Below are 18,400 nucleotides of genomic sequence, written 5' to 3' on the forward strand. Positions count from 1 at the left end.
GATCCGAGTCTCTCATCTGTAAAATTGGGGGGAGAAGGGGCGTAGGCCAGTTGATCTTTAAAAAACTCTTTTGGCTTTCAAATGCTACAGCTCTAGAACCTAGTGGTTTCAGATGTCAAGTATATTGAATGAGTAGTAGTATATAAAGGTGATAAGAGCTCAGACTTTAAAGTTATACAGAACCATCTTTGAGTCCTCTGTGACATTGAGCAAGTTACTTAACTTTTGTAAGCTTTCACTGTTATCCTTAAAGGGAGAATCATGATAATAGTACCTAACTCGTAGGACTGTTGGGGGCAAAATGGCGTTATGGATGCAAAGTGTTTATCACAGTGCCTGATACATCCTAAGATTCAGTAAATATTTATTAGCAGTAAGTAGTATTGTTTTCTTTAGTGACATTTTATCCTGGTAATATGCTGTTCCTTTTAGAAATAAATGAATAGAATTGAAGCAAATTTTAGTAATATTATAAAGAATGTAGACTGCGGTTTTGTTTAAAACGTTATAATTAACCCTGAAGTAAACGGGAAAAAACCGCCATGACTTAGATGACTGAATGGCAGGCATCACTGGGGATGAAACAGAATGCAGAAGAGAAGGTTATGGAGCAAATGAAATAAACCTGACTTACTTTCTCCTTAGCTTTATTGTTGTCTGTAATTTTCCTCTTAGGTATTTTTGTTCTATCTTAATTTAGAGGTAGAATCATCCATGGAAAATTTATCCAAGTTAATGGCTATTCAGAAGTGAGACCCTACATTATTTTTTCAAAAATAACGTCATTGTTTTTGTTGATCATGTAGAGGTAAATAGTAAATGTATCCAAACTCCACATAAGCTGCCTCCTTGTCATTTCTGCTATTACTTTTGCATGTACTCTTTTGGTGTGAACCAAGGACTTAGAAGCTTGATAATTTTGGAAATGAAACTCAGATGTTTTTCCTCACTTAGGATATTGGTATGAAACTATCACTATTCAATAGTAGTTTGCTGAACTACCTGAAGGAATTTAAGATAAAATATTTACAGAATCAGAACTCATTTGTCAAATACTGTGGGGAAAGTTGGCAACTCTAAGTTTGGTGGTTGATATCTTGGAGAATTAACTGTTCAGTTCTCCAGAGAAGAGGTGAGCTGTCTGCTGATGTGTAAGGAACGTGATAGTGGCGATGAGAATTTTAATGGTCACCTTTGAATATATATGTCCTGTGTGTCCCACACCTACTCCAGCACCATCTTATGGATCACTTCACTGCTGTATGTGACAAATAAGAAAAAACGTTTATGACTCCTCGCTGCAATCTCACTAGCTTCTGCTGTGAGCACGTCGATCCAGAAATGCCTCGTCGCTCTGAAAAATTGCTTTTCACTACATTGTAATTTCTGGCTAGGGTAATACTCTTTAGTCTCTAATGTTTCTTTTAACTTCTTTTATAGGAGGCCAGTTGTCAGAACTCCTTGCCCATGCTTCTAACAAAAGACTTAGAAAGAGAGATGCAGAAACCATGTCCAAAAACCAGGGTAAGTGATGTTTGCTCTCTAGGCTACCACGTGAAACATTAGCAAGACTCTTTATGTTGTGTTTCTGTGCTCTGTTGCTTGCATTTCTCTCAGCCTTTTTTTTCTTTTTCGGACTTGGGGGTATAAAAAGCACTTATTATTTAGTACATTTAATCCAAGGTTATGTTCATCCAAAAATTATCAGTTTACTCCTGTTATTTAACAGACGGTGATATTTTTAGTAGCGATTTTACTTCTGCTCAATCAGAATTGTTTCCAGCCTACAACATGGGAAATAGCCAAGTGTCATAAACATTTCCTAGGTTACTTCAAGGGGTAAAATAAAATGTCCAACTATCATTTTTATTTTTCAAAATAGAAATCACTTTATTGATTTTAATAATTATAGAAGTAACACATGATCTGTGGAAAGTATTTAAGTAAATTTTGATAAGAAAAAATAACTGTCATACGTGTGGCAGAATAAAGGGTTGAATGTGTAAAATTTTGTTTTCCTTATTAAGAAAAATCCAAAATGCACATAATTGTTCTGGTCAGTGCAAAGAAAAAGTCCTTTAAGCCAAAATATGTCATGAGAATTTGATCATTTGTTTGTCCAACCAGAAAATGGTTGCATCAATTTTAGGACCCCTTTCTGATCTTTAATCTCTTTTGAGTAGAACTTCTCCTTTTTACTAGGAATGTATAGTATTCCTCACTGGCCACTATGACATTTATAGAGCTACTTTTTTTTCTAGTTCTAAGACAAAATGTTCTCCAAACTTTGAGTCCACTGTAGGCAAAATTTAAAAGAATTCTAGTGTCTGATTTTAATTGCAAGTTATTATAAAAATAATTGTGGCTTTATTTTTAAAGGCAAATCAAGTGAAATATTAAGTCATTACTTAGTGTCTTATTTGTGGTTAGAGTCTACAGTTTATTTTAAAAAGAAAAACATCTTTCTTTATAAAACTTATTCCACCTTGATTTTTTTTTTGGAAAATTATTTTAATTATCTATCATGCTTTCTTCTCCAGATTCAAACTGTCTTTGTATCTTCTTCAATGAAATATTTGTGTGTGCAAACTTACATATAATTATGTAATTTCAAATGTAGAGAAGAAATTCTGTTTACTGTGCAGTTATATATTCAGTGTCAAAAATATATTTATCAAGCAAATGCATGGAAAAAAATGTAGAATTTGAGGAAAATTTTTAGGTAACATTTACTTATTAGCTTCATTTATGTTGGTGTAACTGCTTTTAGGTGAAGAGACCCTGAAAGAATCACTTCCTAAATAAAAGATAATCTTGAAACCTCTCCTAAAAATTGTTTGAAGGAATTCTATTACTCTTATTAAATTAATCCCATTTGGACTATTTCAGGCCATTGCAGAATTAATAATTAATGTGCACTTATCATCCTCTGTAAGTCTTGCTGTATGGTTCGTGACCAAACTAATTCAGTAGAGAAATCACTTCATTGCTTAAGCCTTGGTTTGTAACGTTAGCTTCTTGGTGGCCTTACGTGAGCAAGTTTAAGTTTATATGAGCAAACTAGGCTCTGCTTAGTTTAGGGGTGATTAAAATATTTGTAATTTCAAACCCCAGAAATGAGACAGGGCTGAGCTACAAGAGATTATAAGGCACTCTTTTACCAAGATTTTCTCTTAAGATCTTTTTTCTTCCAGTTGATCTTTGAAAGCTAAAGCTGAGAACATCTTCAAAATATGGTTAGTGTGTCCTTTCTAGAGTGACTAAGTGAGTTATGAGAATGATGTGTCTCCTTGATATTAACGTTACTCCATTTGGCCTCCATAGCTGTCTTTCTCAGACATCTCTAATTACAGCTGTATTTGCTTTGGACAGCTAAGTATTTCTGACCTCTATATGGCTAGAGATGTAATCCAGAGATGGCATATGTCCATTGGCTCTGGAGCTGTCTCTCTAGTCTAAGCCATCTGTCCCCATCTGTGTTCCCTCTGCCAGCTGTTGTCTCTGCTCTTAGGCAATGGGAGGGATTATATTTCTCTTCCTTAGGTGGGAAAGCAGTTCTTGATCTGAGTCCAAGCTGAAAAGAAATGATACCTCTATTACACAGTGCCATGACACTTCCTGGATGAGCAATGGTCATCAGCCCTGCTAGCTCAAGGACATACTCATATGACCATTTTATGCCCAATACTGTGTAGACTACATATGCAAACAAATAATTAGAATGGATGATAAGAGAGCATTAAATAGATTTTTATAGAAGTGTAGAACATTGAAAGACACAACTCGTGGTAACCTACTACAGTCATGGCTGGAGGAGAGGAGACAGTCGTTTTCTGCCAAACGCAGGTGCCATGACTCTGATTCAGCTTTACAACCTATATTCATTGGTCACAGTGTAAACTCTGAAGAGGATCCAGTGAACTGAGGGGAGAAAACTATCTTTCTTCTGTCTTCCTTTGAGGTATGCTCTAGACTTCCCACTGCAGTTGCTGTGTTCTTGACCTCAGCAAAAAATTCAAGGTCAGGTCATTATACGAGGATGAATATCAAATTCATTCAGTGCTGGGATGAATATAAAATCAATGATTATTTTCTTTCTGACTTTTATCAGTGGGTAAAAATATACTGAAAAAATTAAAGTTACAAACACATAATAGTTTTGGTTAGTCATTGGATTCTCCTTATGCTTTTGTAGTTTCCTTTAGTAAACAGTCGTATTAACTATAAAATGTGTGATAAAGAATGCAGTTATCAGGTAAACAACTATATAGTAGAAGCAACTCCTAAATTATTCTTTTTTTTCAAAGGTTAATCGTTTCAGGGACCGTGAATGATTTGTGAGGGAGATTTTCTTCAATAAAATAATGAGATTAATTGTCACAGTTGTATTTTCTTAAATGTTTTTCAAAATGCCTATGTGTATTGTCAAAGTAAACTAGAAACTTAAAATAATGTAGGGTTTTGAGGAAATTTCATGACAATATAATTTAATTTTAATATAAATTAATAGAGTAACTTAATAATCATTGTTTTACCAAGTTCCCAAGTTATTTTAAAATCATTGTTAATAGGACATGCATTTATTTTATGTTGCTTTAATTACAGGGTACATTCTAGTTAGTGTTTTGCTTCTTCCAATTAACATTATTTCCGCTATGTGTTTCCATGCGTCAACCTCTAGTTTGCATGCTTGCTTTTAATAAAAGTAATAGTAGTAGTAGTAGAAGTAGTAGTGATGACGATAACTAACATCGATCAAGTGCCAGACACTGCACTGACTGCTTAATGTACATTATCCTACCTAATAATGATCATATTTCATGTGTTGTCATATATTTAGACAGTTTGAACATTTGAGACTGTTTCTAATTTATCATTAATATAAAAAGGACTACTATGTAAGTGTTAATAAAGAATAACTTTTGAATGTTGAAGAGTATTATTTTCTTAGATTTTATTACCTATAGGAGAATTAGCAGATAGGAATACTTTTACGGCTAATGTACTCTAACATACCATCTCTCCTACTTCAAGATAACACTATTTTGGAATTAATATTTATCATTTCCATGAGTGTTGTTATAGGCTAACTACATATCTATATATTGATACACAATGTTTATAGCTTTGTAGGTTTTAAAACTTTATATAAAAAAGTATACAGTGCATTACTTTCTGCAACTTTTTTTCTTTTAATATGCTTTATCAATATTTGCTTTCAGTAAGAATATACCACGGTTTATTTAGTCATTATTCTAGGTTTTTCCAGCATTTAGATTGTCTCTGATATTTAGATCATTTCCAATATTTTGCTTTTACAAACCATTTATAAATGAAGAATTTTCACATGGCACTCTTATGCACCTGTGGAAGAAGAGTTATGAGTAGGTACATCTTTGTCCCGGCATTAAAAATGCTCTCTTAGGATGTTGTGCCAATTTACATCCTCAACAGCTGTGTATGATTGTTTCCATTTTTCACATCCTAACCAATATTTGGTAATATCAGAATTTTGGCTGTTGTTGTTTCCCTCAACATGAGTGTGAGATGCCTCTTGCTATTGCCTTAATTTGCATTTCTCTAATTTCTAGTTGTCACAGAGACATTTATTATTCACTGAGTATCCATGTGTTCCCCACTGTTTCCCAGCCCTATTGCAGTTACATGGGGCCAGTCAACTACTTCTGGCCCATAGGCTGTGAGCAGAAGTGACAAGCGTCACTTCAAGGGCAGAGAATTCAAACATTGGTGCATGACTCTTCAGCCCTTTCTTACAGCACGGCAACTGGACAGTGGAGCATGGTCCTTTAGTGAGTTTTCTGGAGCAGAGCCCCCTGCCAACTTGCATCAGATCTATGTCATGACTGAGAAATAAATCTCAGATTTGTTTAAGCTACTAAGATTTCTGGGTTAATTTGTACCTTCACTATAAGGTAATCTATCCCGATGAATACATATGGGCAGCTTTTCCTGTGTCTGTTTGCATGTTTATTAAACTTTGGCCGTATCTGTGACCATTAGTCTGTGTACTGCTTCCCCTGTCATTGCCAATGTTACTGTTGGGTTGTTGGTCTTAATGATTTGTAAGAGTTTGTTTGTTAGCTGTTGTCAATTATATACGTTCCAAATACTTTGTCACAATGTAAAAATGTATAAAGGCTTTTTATTTTAATGTGGTCAGGCTTATCAGTCTTTAGTTCTTGTGCTTTTCTACATCTTGTTTATGAAATCCTCACCCACCATGACATCATTTTAAAAGTCTTTTTTTATTGTTTTCCAAAAGTTTTCAATTTTGCTTTACATATACATAGATCTTAATCCATTTGAAATTAAATTCTGTGTAAAGCATAAAGCAGCAATCTAATTCTATGCATGAAAATCAACTCAGCTTTCTAGTTCATCTTTTTACCATTTTGAAATATCATTTCTATTCCGTATCAAATTTTTTCTGTCTATTTCTGGACTGTGTTGTTTGTTGCTTTATCTGTTTATCTTATGTCATTACCAGAATGTCTCCATTAGTCATATCTGTTAGGACACGTTCCTTCAACTTTGTTTTCCTTCTTGAAAATTATCTTGGTTGTTCTTGATTCTTTGCTTTTACAGTTGAATATTGTCAAGTTTCATGAGAAATTTTAGTTAGAATTTAAATTGAATTGATAGATTAATTTCATGAGAATTGGTATCCTATCTGTGGCCATTGTATAGCTCTCTGTTTGCTCAGGTACTCTTTAATGTCTTTTTTGGTTTTTGTTTGCTGGTTTTTGTTTGCTTGTTTCTGTTTTTTTAAAGTATACTTTTTGTGGGGCGGGGGGGTGTTTGATGAGGAAGAATGGCCCAGAGCTAACATCTGTTGCCAATCTTCCTCTTTTTTTTCCTTCCCAAAGCCCCAGTACGTAGTTGTATATCCTAGTTGTAGGTCATTCTAATTCTTCTATCTGGGATGCCACCATAGCATGGCTTCATAAGTGGTCCCTAAGTCCGCGCCCAGGATCCAAACCGGCAAACCCTTGGCCACTGAAGCAGAGCACATGAACTTAACCACTCCACCACAGGGCCAGACCCCTTTAATGTCTTTTGATTTAAAAAAATTATAGTTTTCTTCTTAAATGTCCTAGATAGCTCACATTTTCTGGATATTATAAATGGAATACTTTTTATGGCTTCAAACTTTGTTGCTGATATTTAGTGTCAAACTGATTTTTATTGTTGCCTTTACATCTAGAAACCTTGCCAAATTCTATTAGTTCTAATATTTTGCTGATCAGTTCTCTTTGACTCCCCTCGTAGACAGTCACATCGTCTGGAAATAATGAGCATCGTTTATTCCTTTTCAAGCCTTTTATCATTTAATTTCTTTTTTCTTGTATTGTGTTCTAGAACTTCCAATATAAGGTTAAATGAAGTGCTAATAACATGTTTCTTTGACTTGCTTCCTGATTTTAAGGGAAAGTTTCTACATCTGACTTTTACTATTAGCGTGACTTCCCCCTTCCTTCTTTCCTTCCTTCGTTCTTTCCTTCCTCCCTTCCTTCCTTTTCTGCCTTCCTTTCTCTTTCTCTCTCTTTCTCTCTTTTTCACAATGGCGGGCACATAGCAGATCCTCATAAAGACTCAAACATGAACAAATAAACTATTTAATTGCTTCTTTGGTTTCATATGAAAGTAGTTAGTGTCTATGTTTTCATATGTATTTTTTCACACATATACTTATTAGAAATGTGCTTTTGCTACAGGTGTTTGGTAGATAAGCTTTAGGAGGCTCCCTTATATTTATACTTTGCTAAGAGTTTTTGTCTTGAGTGAACGTTAAATTTTAGCAAATGTTTTCTTCTGCATCTGTTAAGATAACTGCATGGTTTTGCTCTTTTATTCTTTTATTGTGGGAAGTTATGTTGATAGATTTTCTAACCTTAAACCAACACTGCATCATTGGAATAAACCAGTTTTGCGCTTGGCCTTGATACGTGTTTTTAAATACCTTGTCAGATTGGGTAGCTGATATTTTGTTCAGTACTTTTGAATCTACATTTATAAATATGTTTTGTTTTATCTACTTTTGGTGTAAAGGTTATACTAGCCTAATAAAACGAGTTGAGGAGAGTCTCTCTTTTCTAATCTCTGAAACAGTTTAAAATGAGGATCATCAGTTCCTTCCATATTTGGCAGAACACACCCATAAAAGTGTCTAGTTCTGCTGAGGTTTATTGGTTTGTTTTTCATTTTGTTTTGTTTGTTTTTAAATTTGTTTTAGTAAGTAGATTTTTAACTGCTGATTCAATTTCTTTAATGCCTGTAGTTCTATTTATGTTTTCTATTTCTCCTGAATTAACTTTAAGTTATATTTCCTAGGAAATTGTCTATTTTAACTAATTAAATTTATCAGCATAAAACATTTCAATATTTCCCCCCGTTTTTTTAAATCTTTATTTTGTTTGTAGTTACAGACTTTTAAAATTTCTAATATTATCTTTTAGGACCTTCTCTTTTTTTCACTTTGGATTAGGCTCACCAGAGATTTATCTATTTTATTAGTCTTTTCAAAGAAGCAGCTTTTAGTTTTGCTGATTCTCTGTTGTGTCTTTCCGGTTTCATTGATCTCTGGTTGTTAATATTTTCTGTCTTCTCTTCTCTGTGTCTGTTATTCATATGGTAGGCCTTCTTTATCTCCTAACGTCTGCCAGCATTTCCTTCATAGACATATCTTAAATATATTTTTTGTGTGATGTGATACTGAAGCTCGGTGATCACTTCTTTTGCCTATATTTGCTCTGTTTGCTAAAATCCTCTTTTGATGTGTTGAGTGTCCTTTATTACATTAGAGAACTCTTTTGTAGGATCATGTCATTTTCTTCTTCCTTCCTTTCTTTTTTTTTGGGGGGGGAATGATTTTACAATGCTAGACATATAGTGAACCCTTGATAAATACGTAAGAAGGAACGAATGAGCCAATCAATTTTTTCTCTTATGCTATATGAAAACAGTGTGTCTTTGGTTATGGGGAATTTACTCTTGTAAAAGTCTAGTCAAATCTAGTACATTTTTCCTTTGGAAAGGATTCAAAAGCCATTAAATACATAATTATATCAGGAATTTAAGATTTGGGGGTTTATGTGTATCTTTTCCTGGTTTGTCTCTTTTGAGCTTTTCTTGCTAAAATTTTCCATCTAGTTTTTCTGCCCCTATATGTTTGTGTATATGAGTGTATGTTTATTTCACTAGATGGAAAAAGCTCCACCTTTTGCATTCTCCTCTGTAGGTGCTGGATGATAAAATTCTGTTTCTTTTTTGCCTCTTTCATTATATTGGGAGATTACTTTGCAAATCACTCTTCAATGTTTAGTGGCATAAGATTTTAAAAAGTAAATAATTTTATTCATTTATCATTAGAGTTATATCTATGACTAAATCTTTTATTATAAGCATATTCTTTAGTTCATTTCTTAAGTCACTACTAATCTATTTGAAGAATTCTTGGAATCTTTTAGAATTAATGGCAGATAGGTTCAATTATTTGGATAGTATTTTCCTGTGTTCTGTGATATTTTATAACATACAGCTGTACTGTCAAATAGAAAATAATACAGGGTTAAGTAGTAATTTTACACAATACGAAGTTGATGGTATATCTAGGTGTACCTGCATATTCTCTTAATCTTAGTCATTTGGCCCATTTAACCGCTATCTTTATCCTTCGCCTCTTTGCAGATGCTGGAAGCAGTTGACCCCTAGCCCAGGGAACAGCAGGACCTCTGTGAGAGTATGTAGGTTAGCACTGCATGGAATCCAGAGCACAGCCTGCCTGGACTCCCTGGTCCTGAGTGCCCAGCCTCCTAAGACTGAGTCTAGATACCTGATCCCTGACCGTCCCTGGCCTGAATCATCTCCTCTTACATATCTGCCTTGCTGTGATAAACACCCCGAAGCTTAGGCTCGCTTTGGACATTTCATCACCTCTGTCCTGTGCCAGGTGCTGGGAATGCAAAGGTGAAATGTCACTGTCTCTGACCTCAAGGAACTAGGTTGAGCAGGAGACCGGACATACGTGCAGCAACTAAATTAAAACATCCCATGTGCTAGACTGACTTTCCGATCTCAGATCTGCCTTTGGGTTTGCTGTTCTGTTTTGCCAACAACCAAATCTTAGCCTGGTTGCTATGATTGTTTACTAACCCTGAAGATCTCCTTGACCTTTTATTCCAGTTTCCCCTGGTTTGCCTAGTTCTTCACTTAGGACCAAGGTTATTAATACTAACTTCTGTACAAACATCCCCATAATATCATTGGCTTTGTTCAAAAAGTTGGTTTCTCCCTCCTCTCACCGTCTCATTCGGGTGCGGTGGGATTCCTAGGCAGCAAGCCTCCAAGCAGTGATTCAGCTCACAGGCTGCTTCTGTCTTTCAACTGTGTCATCTCAAAACGGGGCTTCTCGTGTCAGCAGTGAAAAAGAAGAGGAAAGGCATGTGCAAAGTTTACAGGCACTTAACCGCCTCAGCATGGAAGCAAGCTTGTCCCCTCTACTCACATTCCAGAACTCAGATCATTCGTGGGGGTCTGGGAAGTGTGGTTTCCCCGTGTGCCCAGGAAGAGGAAAATGAAATAGGCAATGGTGAATACATAACCTTGTTGTTGCCACAGCCTGCCCTTCTGTTTGCCAAATAGATTTTCTGATTTCTCTTACAACGCAGAAAACACAATCCTTCCACAAGGAAGAAAATCCAAAGAACCAGTCATTACCACCAGCTCAAGCTCCACAATTTCTGGGTGATAGGTCAATACTCCATCAGATCTAGACACAGTTCCTCTTGGTCCGAGAAGCTATGAAATAAGACAAACTGCCTGTCCCTCCCTCCACACCCACCCACCTCCTTTACAAACAGGGCAATAAACAGCCTCGTTCACACTCCAGTGCACACACATACCCGTGCATAGGACGTAGAGGAGGTGCTTTGATTAGCCCTAGATTCTGCTTTCTGTGAGGAACTCCATCGTCCCTTTTCTCTATGGCGCTGCCTTCACCTTTTAGAATCCCCTCGTTGTCATTGTTCTTCTTGAAGTGGATATAGCGAGTGTGTCCTCCTTAAACGACAGCTCACCTCGTGTTCCTGAAAGTTTGGTGACTCCGGGGTGGTTTTAACTCTTGAACAGCAAATAACGTTTTTTCACTCTGGGCTGATTTTTTTTGTGGTAGTGGTGGTGGTTTGTTTGTTTGTTTGTTTTAGTTTGAGAGGTATTGACAGTAAATGCCCTCAAAAACAGAAAAACCTAACTGTCTTCTGATTTAATTTTTGGTCAGTTCTGTGAGTCAGTTACAGTGCTCAAAGTAGGTCATCTCCTCTGCCTTCCAGATTCCATGGGAGTTTCTCATTGGAAGAAATTAACCAGAATCCTACTGGCAAGGGATTCTGGGAAATGCAATTTCCAGGCTTTATGACCCTGCAGTAGTACAAGGCTCTTTGTACAAGTAGTACAAGTATGAAATCATGTGAAATTATATTTCAAATAAGTAGGAATTTGAGCTGGCTTTGTAGTAGAAATAGAATTTAAGTCAAAGTTTTAAAAAGAGTTAGAAAACTGGACAGAGGAAAGATTTCAGTTAGAATGACATAAGCAGGGTCCAACCTCGTGGCTGAGTGGTTAAGTTCGTGTGCTTCACTTTGGTGGCCTAGTTTCGTTGGTTTGGATCCTGGACGTGGAACTAGCACCACTCATCAAGCCATGCTGAGGCGGCGTCCCACACAGCAGAACTAGAAGGACCTACAACTAGAATATACAACTATGTAGTGGGGGGCTTTAAGGAGATGAAAAGATTGGCAACAGATGTTAGCTCAGGGCCAATCTTTAAAAAAAGAAGGAACATATGCATATCCATTTTAAAAAAAAAGAAAGAGAATGACCTAAGCAAAAACTCCAAGTAGAAAATGAACATCTTATATTTTAATCAGAGTTTATAGACCAGACTAACATGGGTAGAAAGTTTATGAAGGGAAGCGGAAGATGAATTCTGAAAGATAGGCTGCAGCCAAATTCTAGAAGAGGTTGATTGTTAAATCTTGCATAAAGAATGCCTTGCTGTGTGACAAAATTTATTATTAAACGATATAAACACCAAACTAACAGAAAACAAAGAATAAGAGGAAATTTATTTTTCTGTAACAGAGGGAGGGTTTTAGAACAATGACAAAAAAGGCAAATATATGAACAAAAAGATAACTATTAGAGAGTTGTTTTTTTTTCCTGGGTCAGATGACCAGAGAAGGGTGACTTTATGGAAAGATCTCTGACTTTACAGTCTTACAGAAGCAACTCTGTCCTGAATATTTTGCTATCTCAGTATTCTAATTTATGAAAGAGAGGTAATAACATAAGAATATAGTTGTCACTTACTGAATATTTATCGTATGCTAGACACTGTGAAAAATATTTCTAATATTACTTTATTAAATACTCACAACACTATAGGATAGAAATTATCTTTATCAGTCAGGATAGCCTTGGTTATACTTCAGTAATAAGCAAACCCAGAATCTTAATGGCTTAAAACAACTTTTATTTCTTGCTCATGCTGCCTGTCCAGTTTAGATCCATAAGAGGGCTCTGCTTATGCTGGTCACTCAGAGACCCTCTGACAGCAGCCCATCTCAAATGTGGCCAGTTACTGTGCCAGAGGAACAAGAAAGGGTGCTGTAGGATCTTGCCTTCCCAGTTAAATGCTCTGGCCCAGAAGTAATCCCATCAACTTCTGCTCGTGACTCATTGGCCAGGACTAATCGAGTTGCCCCACCCGGCCATTGTGGGGACGGGAAATACAACACTGTGATGTGCTTGGAAAGAACTTTACCAGTATTTGGTAAACAGCAGTAAGATTCTACTGCATTTTCCTTCTGTCTTTATAGATGAAAAAATGGAGGCTTAGAGAGACTACTTAACTGTCCCAAGGTTGTATAGGTAGGAACCAGAGACATTGGATCCTAAAGCTCAAATTGTTTTTCTTTCTTTTTATTTCTTTGTGAGGAAGATTGGCCCTGAGCTAACATGTGTGCCAATCTTCCTCTATTTTGTATGTGGGTCACTGCCACAGCATGGCTGACAGTGGTGTATGTCTGTGCCTGGGATCTGGACCCATGAACTCAGGCTGCAGAAGCAGAGCACACCAAACTTAACCACTACACCTCAGGGCTGGCCCCCTAAAGCTGAAACTCTTTACCCTCCTAGTGCCTCCCATTTCTGCAATCCTCTCTGCTGTATTGTGTGATACTGCCTCCTGTGCAGAGTAGTTGCGAGAGTTGAAGATGATGTACTTAAGTAATTGGTGTTATGCCTGGAATGTGGAGTAAGCATGGAGGGCCTAGTGAAAGTTATCTCTGTTCCTTATTTTACTTCTTAACCCATAACTCAGAGTCTGTCTGAAGTGCAAAACTCTGAACCGTGTTTATAGTGACTGCATTTTTCTACAAGATGACAGCAGCTTTTCTCAGTTACCAACCTTAGACATGTTTTGTGTATCAAGGCATCTGATTGCATACAACTTGTTATTCTCATCAACCATTCTGAAAACCATTTTATTTGTCAACTCAGCTTTTGGAATGCAGGACTCTATCAGGCCAGCCTATCAGACTCTCAGTGTAACAAGCTGACTAGGCCTGAGTGAAATATCCTGGGAATCTAACACCTTACCTGCAAGGCAGCCATTGCTGTGGAAGATTGCATGTTAAATCTCATATCATCAGGCCAATATTGAGAATGTTCAAGTTTACTTTACATCTCAAATGTTAGTGGAATGAATTTTAAATAAGAAACAAAATTCTAGATGTGGAATATAACTTGATTTTAAATTGATTTATTGAAGCAATTAAACTTTCTATTTTAAGGGACATATGGTAAGTAGAAACTAAGTTAATCTATGTCTACAAAAGAAAAAAGATTATTAGTATAGGGTCCCCATTGACTTTATCTAATTACTATTTCCAAATTAAATAGACTACTACTTTTATAAATAGTCTTTTTATGGAAATTTAATGTCTCTTAAAAGTATCAAATTGCTTTAACTACAATAAATTACTCCCCAGAGGGAGTGAGCCAGAAAATGTTTGGAAAGAACAAATTTGTTCATTTAACTAAATAAACTAGAATGAGCACCACGGTTGGTCCCTCTGAGAGGGACCTTGTTAAGGGCTGTGTATAATATAAGGGATGAGAGTATAAGATAAGATGCAAGGGGAGGGGGCTGGCCCCGTGGCCGAGTGGTTAAGTTCGCGCGCTCCGCTGCAGGCGGCCCAGTGTTTCGTTGGTTCGAATCCTGGGCGCGGACATGGCACTGCTCATCGAACCACGCTGGGGCAGCGTCCCACATGCCACGGCTAGAGGGACCCACAACGAAGAATATACAACTGTGTGCTGGGGAGCTTTGGGGAGAAAAAGGAAAAATAAAATCTTTAAAAAAAAAAAAAAAAAAAAAGATGCAAGGGGAAAGTGGAGGTAAACTGAGGAAGACTTTGAATAGGAGTTTGATACTTATAAATTTAAACCTTATTAAATAGACAGTGGGGAGCCACTGAAGATTTGTTTTAATTTCCTTGACTATAAAAGTCAAATAAAATTGAAAAAAAAGACAATAGAGGAAAGAAGCAAAAAGCCAGCTCCCCCTTCTCTACCTCTATTAATATAATCACACTTAGTATTTTTGTGTCTTTCCTACATATGTGTGGATGTGGTTGAGAAAGATATAAGTGATTTTAATTTCTTTTATTTTCATTTTCCCTTAATGTATCATTGAAAGCATATTCTGTGTTAGTACAGGCTTCATAATAACAATAATGATCATTCTCATAATGTTGTATTTCAGATTTTTCCAGTGTTATATTATTCAATATTATAAATACTATTTGGTTAAACATTTTTCAACATAATTTTATTTCTTAGCTAGAATTTTTTCCACAAAATATATTGCTAAAAGTGGATTCACTACTTCAAAAGATATAAATATTTTTATGCCTCTTAAAACCTATTGCTAAGTTAAATTTTTACTAAAGAGTTATAAAAATATGCACAGCCACTGGAAAATATGAGAGTGTCAATTGCACACATCCTCATCTTTCTTGAGTGTTAAAATTTAATCCTTGTCTATGAGCAAGGAAGACTAAAAGTAAGACTATGTTCTCAATTGCATACTTTATTGCCAATGAAATTCCATGTATTTCTGTATATAGGTCTAGTGAATAGGTTTTAGAATAACCAATAAGAAAAACTCTGTACTGTTATTTTTTATTATGATGTTGTTCTGACATTGGGCAGAGTTGTTTTTTATTCTTCCATTTCATTCATGCTACAGAATAATAATACTTTTTGAACTATTTTCCCCTTAAGTTTAAATTTTAATCGTTACTGTTCATTTTCACAGCAGAAATGTTGTCTCCTTAAGGGAGAAGGAAGCAGAAAGAAATAATTTGCTTTAGATCATAGGCTCAGGATAGAAACATAATTTTAGATTGCCAAAGTCTCAGTTTAGAGTTATTCTTGGGTTTTGAAAATTGGCTGCTTAGAGAGAATGTAAATATATAAATTATGCACATTGTTGCAATTGGTTCTGTGTCATCCGGGCCCATAGTGATTTTGCTTACATATTCTGAATTGTGTTCACCTTCTGATGTTAGTCATTTTGGTCATTTCATGCTGAGTCGTGTCTGTTTTGATTATTTCTTCTCTTTGTCTTAGGCATTTAGCCTGCATTAATTTATTTTTTCAAAATACTTATTTATCATATGACAGGCATTGAACTAGAAGCTGAGCATTTACATATTGAATTTGGTACATGGGGTTTTCAATCTGATGAGGAACATAGACTAACACTCAAATATTTAGTTGCAAATTGTGTGAATTGCTGAGAAGGAAAATAGAGTGCACTGACAGCACATAGCAAGGGTACCTGATTTAATCTGATGCATCAGGGAAGGCCTCTTGAAGGAAGTTACATTTCTTTTGAGACCAAAGATAAGTGAGAGTAGTTGAGGAATGAGGGGAGAGCATTTCAAACATTGTAGCAGCATGTGAGAAGGGCCTGGGGCTGGATAACTGAAGGGAGGCCCCTGGGAGGAGGCTGAAGCCCAGTAAGAGAAGCAGAGAGGACCTCCACATAGTCTAGAGAAGGGCCTTATAGGCTATTAAGAATTTGAGAAAAAGACAAATAGCCTATGATTTCACTCATATGTGAGAGAGAAACACATAGATAAGGAGAACAGATTAGTGGTTACTAGAGGAGAAAGGGATGGGGGAGGATGAAAGAAAGGGGTAAGGGGCACATATGTATGGTGACGGATAAAAACCTAGACTTTTGGTGGTGAACATGATACAGTCTGTACAGAAACTGAAATATAGTGATGTACACCTGAAATTTACACAATGTGGTAAGCCAAATGACCTCAATAAAATAATTTAAAAAAAAAAAAAAGAATTTGGGGATTTTGCCAAAACGAATGGGTAAACCATTCAGAAGCTTTAAATAAGGAAAACTGTAACCAAATTTATGTTTAGAAAATATAACTCTGGCTCCTATGTGCTGAATACAGTTGAGAGAGAGCAAAAGTGGAAGTAGAAAAACCAGTTAGGAAGCAATTGCAGTTGTCCGAGCAATAATTTCTGGAGCCTGGAGAGGATAGAGGTGAAGAGAAGTAGACCTATTTGAGATCTTTATTACCGATAGAATTAGAACTTGGTGATGGATTTAGTGTGAGAGAGATAAAGGGAAGTGTCGAAGATGACTCTGAGGTTCCCGGTCTGGGGAAGGAGCTGGTTGGAGACTGTATACCTAGTGGTTTGAACCCTGACCCTGCTGTGTGCTGTAAGCTCTCTGCTTTAGTTTCACTATCTTCCAAATGGAGATGTTAATTAAAGATCATGGTTGGACATAGGTTTGGAGCTCAGAAGAGAGGTCTGGACAAAGATATGAATTTAAGAATCATTAGCATATAGATGGAATTTGGTGCATAAATGAGGAGTCATAATCTTCTCTATATAATAATATGCAAACTAAGAAGAAGACAGGTACTTGCTCCTATGCCTGTGTTGAAGTCAGAGAAATTACATGTGTACTGAGTAGCCAAGATAGATCTTAAATCTTGTGAGAGAATGTGTTACAGAAGGAACAGCATGTACAAAGGGAGGGAGGTACAGGAGAGAATGTGCATGTTTATAGGCTTGCAAAAATCTTGGTCTTACAGGGTACAGTGTGTCCAGGGAAGTGGCAGGAAATGAACCTGCGACAATAGTCTGCTGCAATTTATGTGATGCCATAGAGTTTGGATTATAGTCTATAGGAAGTGCAAAGTCATTGAACAATTTTAATCAGGGAATGAGATCAAATCACCCCTCTCAACAGAGAGAGTGGATTAAAAAGGAGGAGACTTGTTAGGAAGCTGTGGTCCACAAGAGAAATGGGAAAGGCCTAAACTAAAAGGACAGGTGGGGAAGAAGAGAAATAGGTAAAAACCTCAGGACTTGGGAAATGGCGGGGAAACAGAGGGACGACTTCCGGATCCAAGTGGGTGGATGTTTCTTCATCAAGGCAACAACTAAAGAAAAAGGAGTTTATTTGAAGGCTGGGAAGAGGATGAGTTTTGTTTGGTATATGTGGAGTTGGTATTTTGAGCGTGTAGGGAGCTTCTCTCATAAAGTACTAAGACTAACATAAAAATATTTTTGACTGAACACTCACTATAGACTTTGACAGGGCAGATGCAAGCAGAGCATCGTGTTTATCGATTAGCCTTAGCGAAACATTAAAAGCTGCCTGTGGATCATTCTTTTCTCAAGATCAGAAAATGAAGACAAGACAACCAGTTTGGTGTTGGTACTTTAACATCCTTGGCAAAATCAATCTTACCTCCTATGTTTGGAAACTGTAGAAGTGGTTCTTGGCACAATAAATGTAATTATATTCCTTGAAGTTTTAACAAGTAGTTACAGTTTTCAGGAAAATTTCCATTATGTATTGCCTTTGGGTCATCAGTTTTCTTTTCAATGAACTGTTGTTTGTTTTTCTCCTACATATCCATTTTATTGATGAATAAAGATTAGTAGATAGCTTTTTTTTTTTTTTTTAACATTTTGCCACATCTGCTTTCTTTCTCTCTCTCTTTTTTTAAAGATTGGCACCTCAGCTAACATCTATTGCCAATCTTTGGTCTTTTTTTCTTTCTCCTCCTCTCTCCGAAGCTCCCCAGTACATACTTGTATATTCTAGTTGTAGGTCCCGCTGGTTGTGCTATGTGGGATGCCACCTCAGCATGGCTCGATGAGCAGTGCTAGGTCTGTGCTCAGGATCCGAACCAGTGAAACCCTGGGCCGCCGAAGCAGAGCACGTGAATTTAACCACTCAAACCGCAGGGCTGGCCCCTCTCCTTTT

General features: G+C 36.5%; 1 protein-coding gene across 6 annotated transcripts in view; it reads left to right on the forward strand.

Moving 5' to 3' along the window:
* Positions 1–18,400, forward strand: part of FAM13A (family with sequence similarity 13 member A) — a 311,577-nt gene that overhangs the window by 145,617 nt on the left and 147,560 nt on the right. For all 6 annotated transcript variants that reach the window (XR_006887912.1, XM_046656086.1, XM_046656085.1 and 3 more), the window contains exon 6: positions 1,441–1,524. Coding sequence is in view for 5 of the 6 variants with exons in the window: in XM_046656086.1 (XP_046512042.1) it covers positions 1,441–1,524 (84 nt within the window). In the remaining variant the exon portion in view is untranslated. The remainder of the gene's footprint in view (positions 1–1,440; positions 1,525–18,400) is intronic.

The sequence above is a fragment of the Equus quagga genome, chromosome 3 (genome assembly GCF_021613505.1).
Source record: "Equus quagga isolate Etosha38 chromosome 3, UCLA_HA_Equagga_1.0, whole genome shotgun sequence".
In the NCBI taxonomy this organism is placed as follows: domain Eukaryota; kingdom Metazoa; phylum Chordata; class Mammalia; order Perissodactyla; family Equidae; genus Equus; species Equus quagga.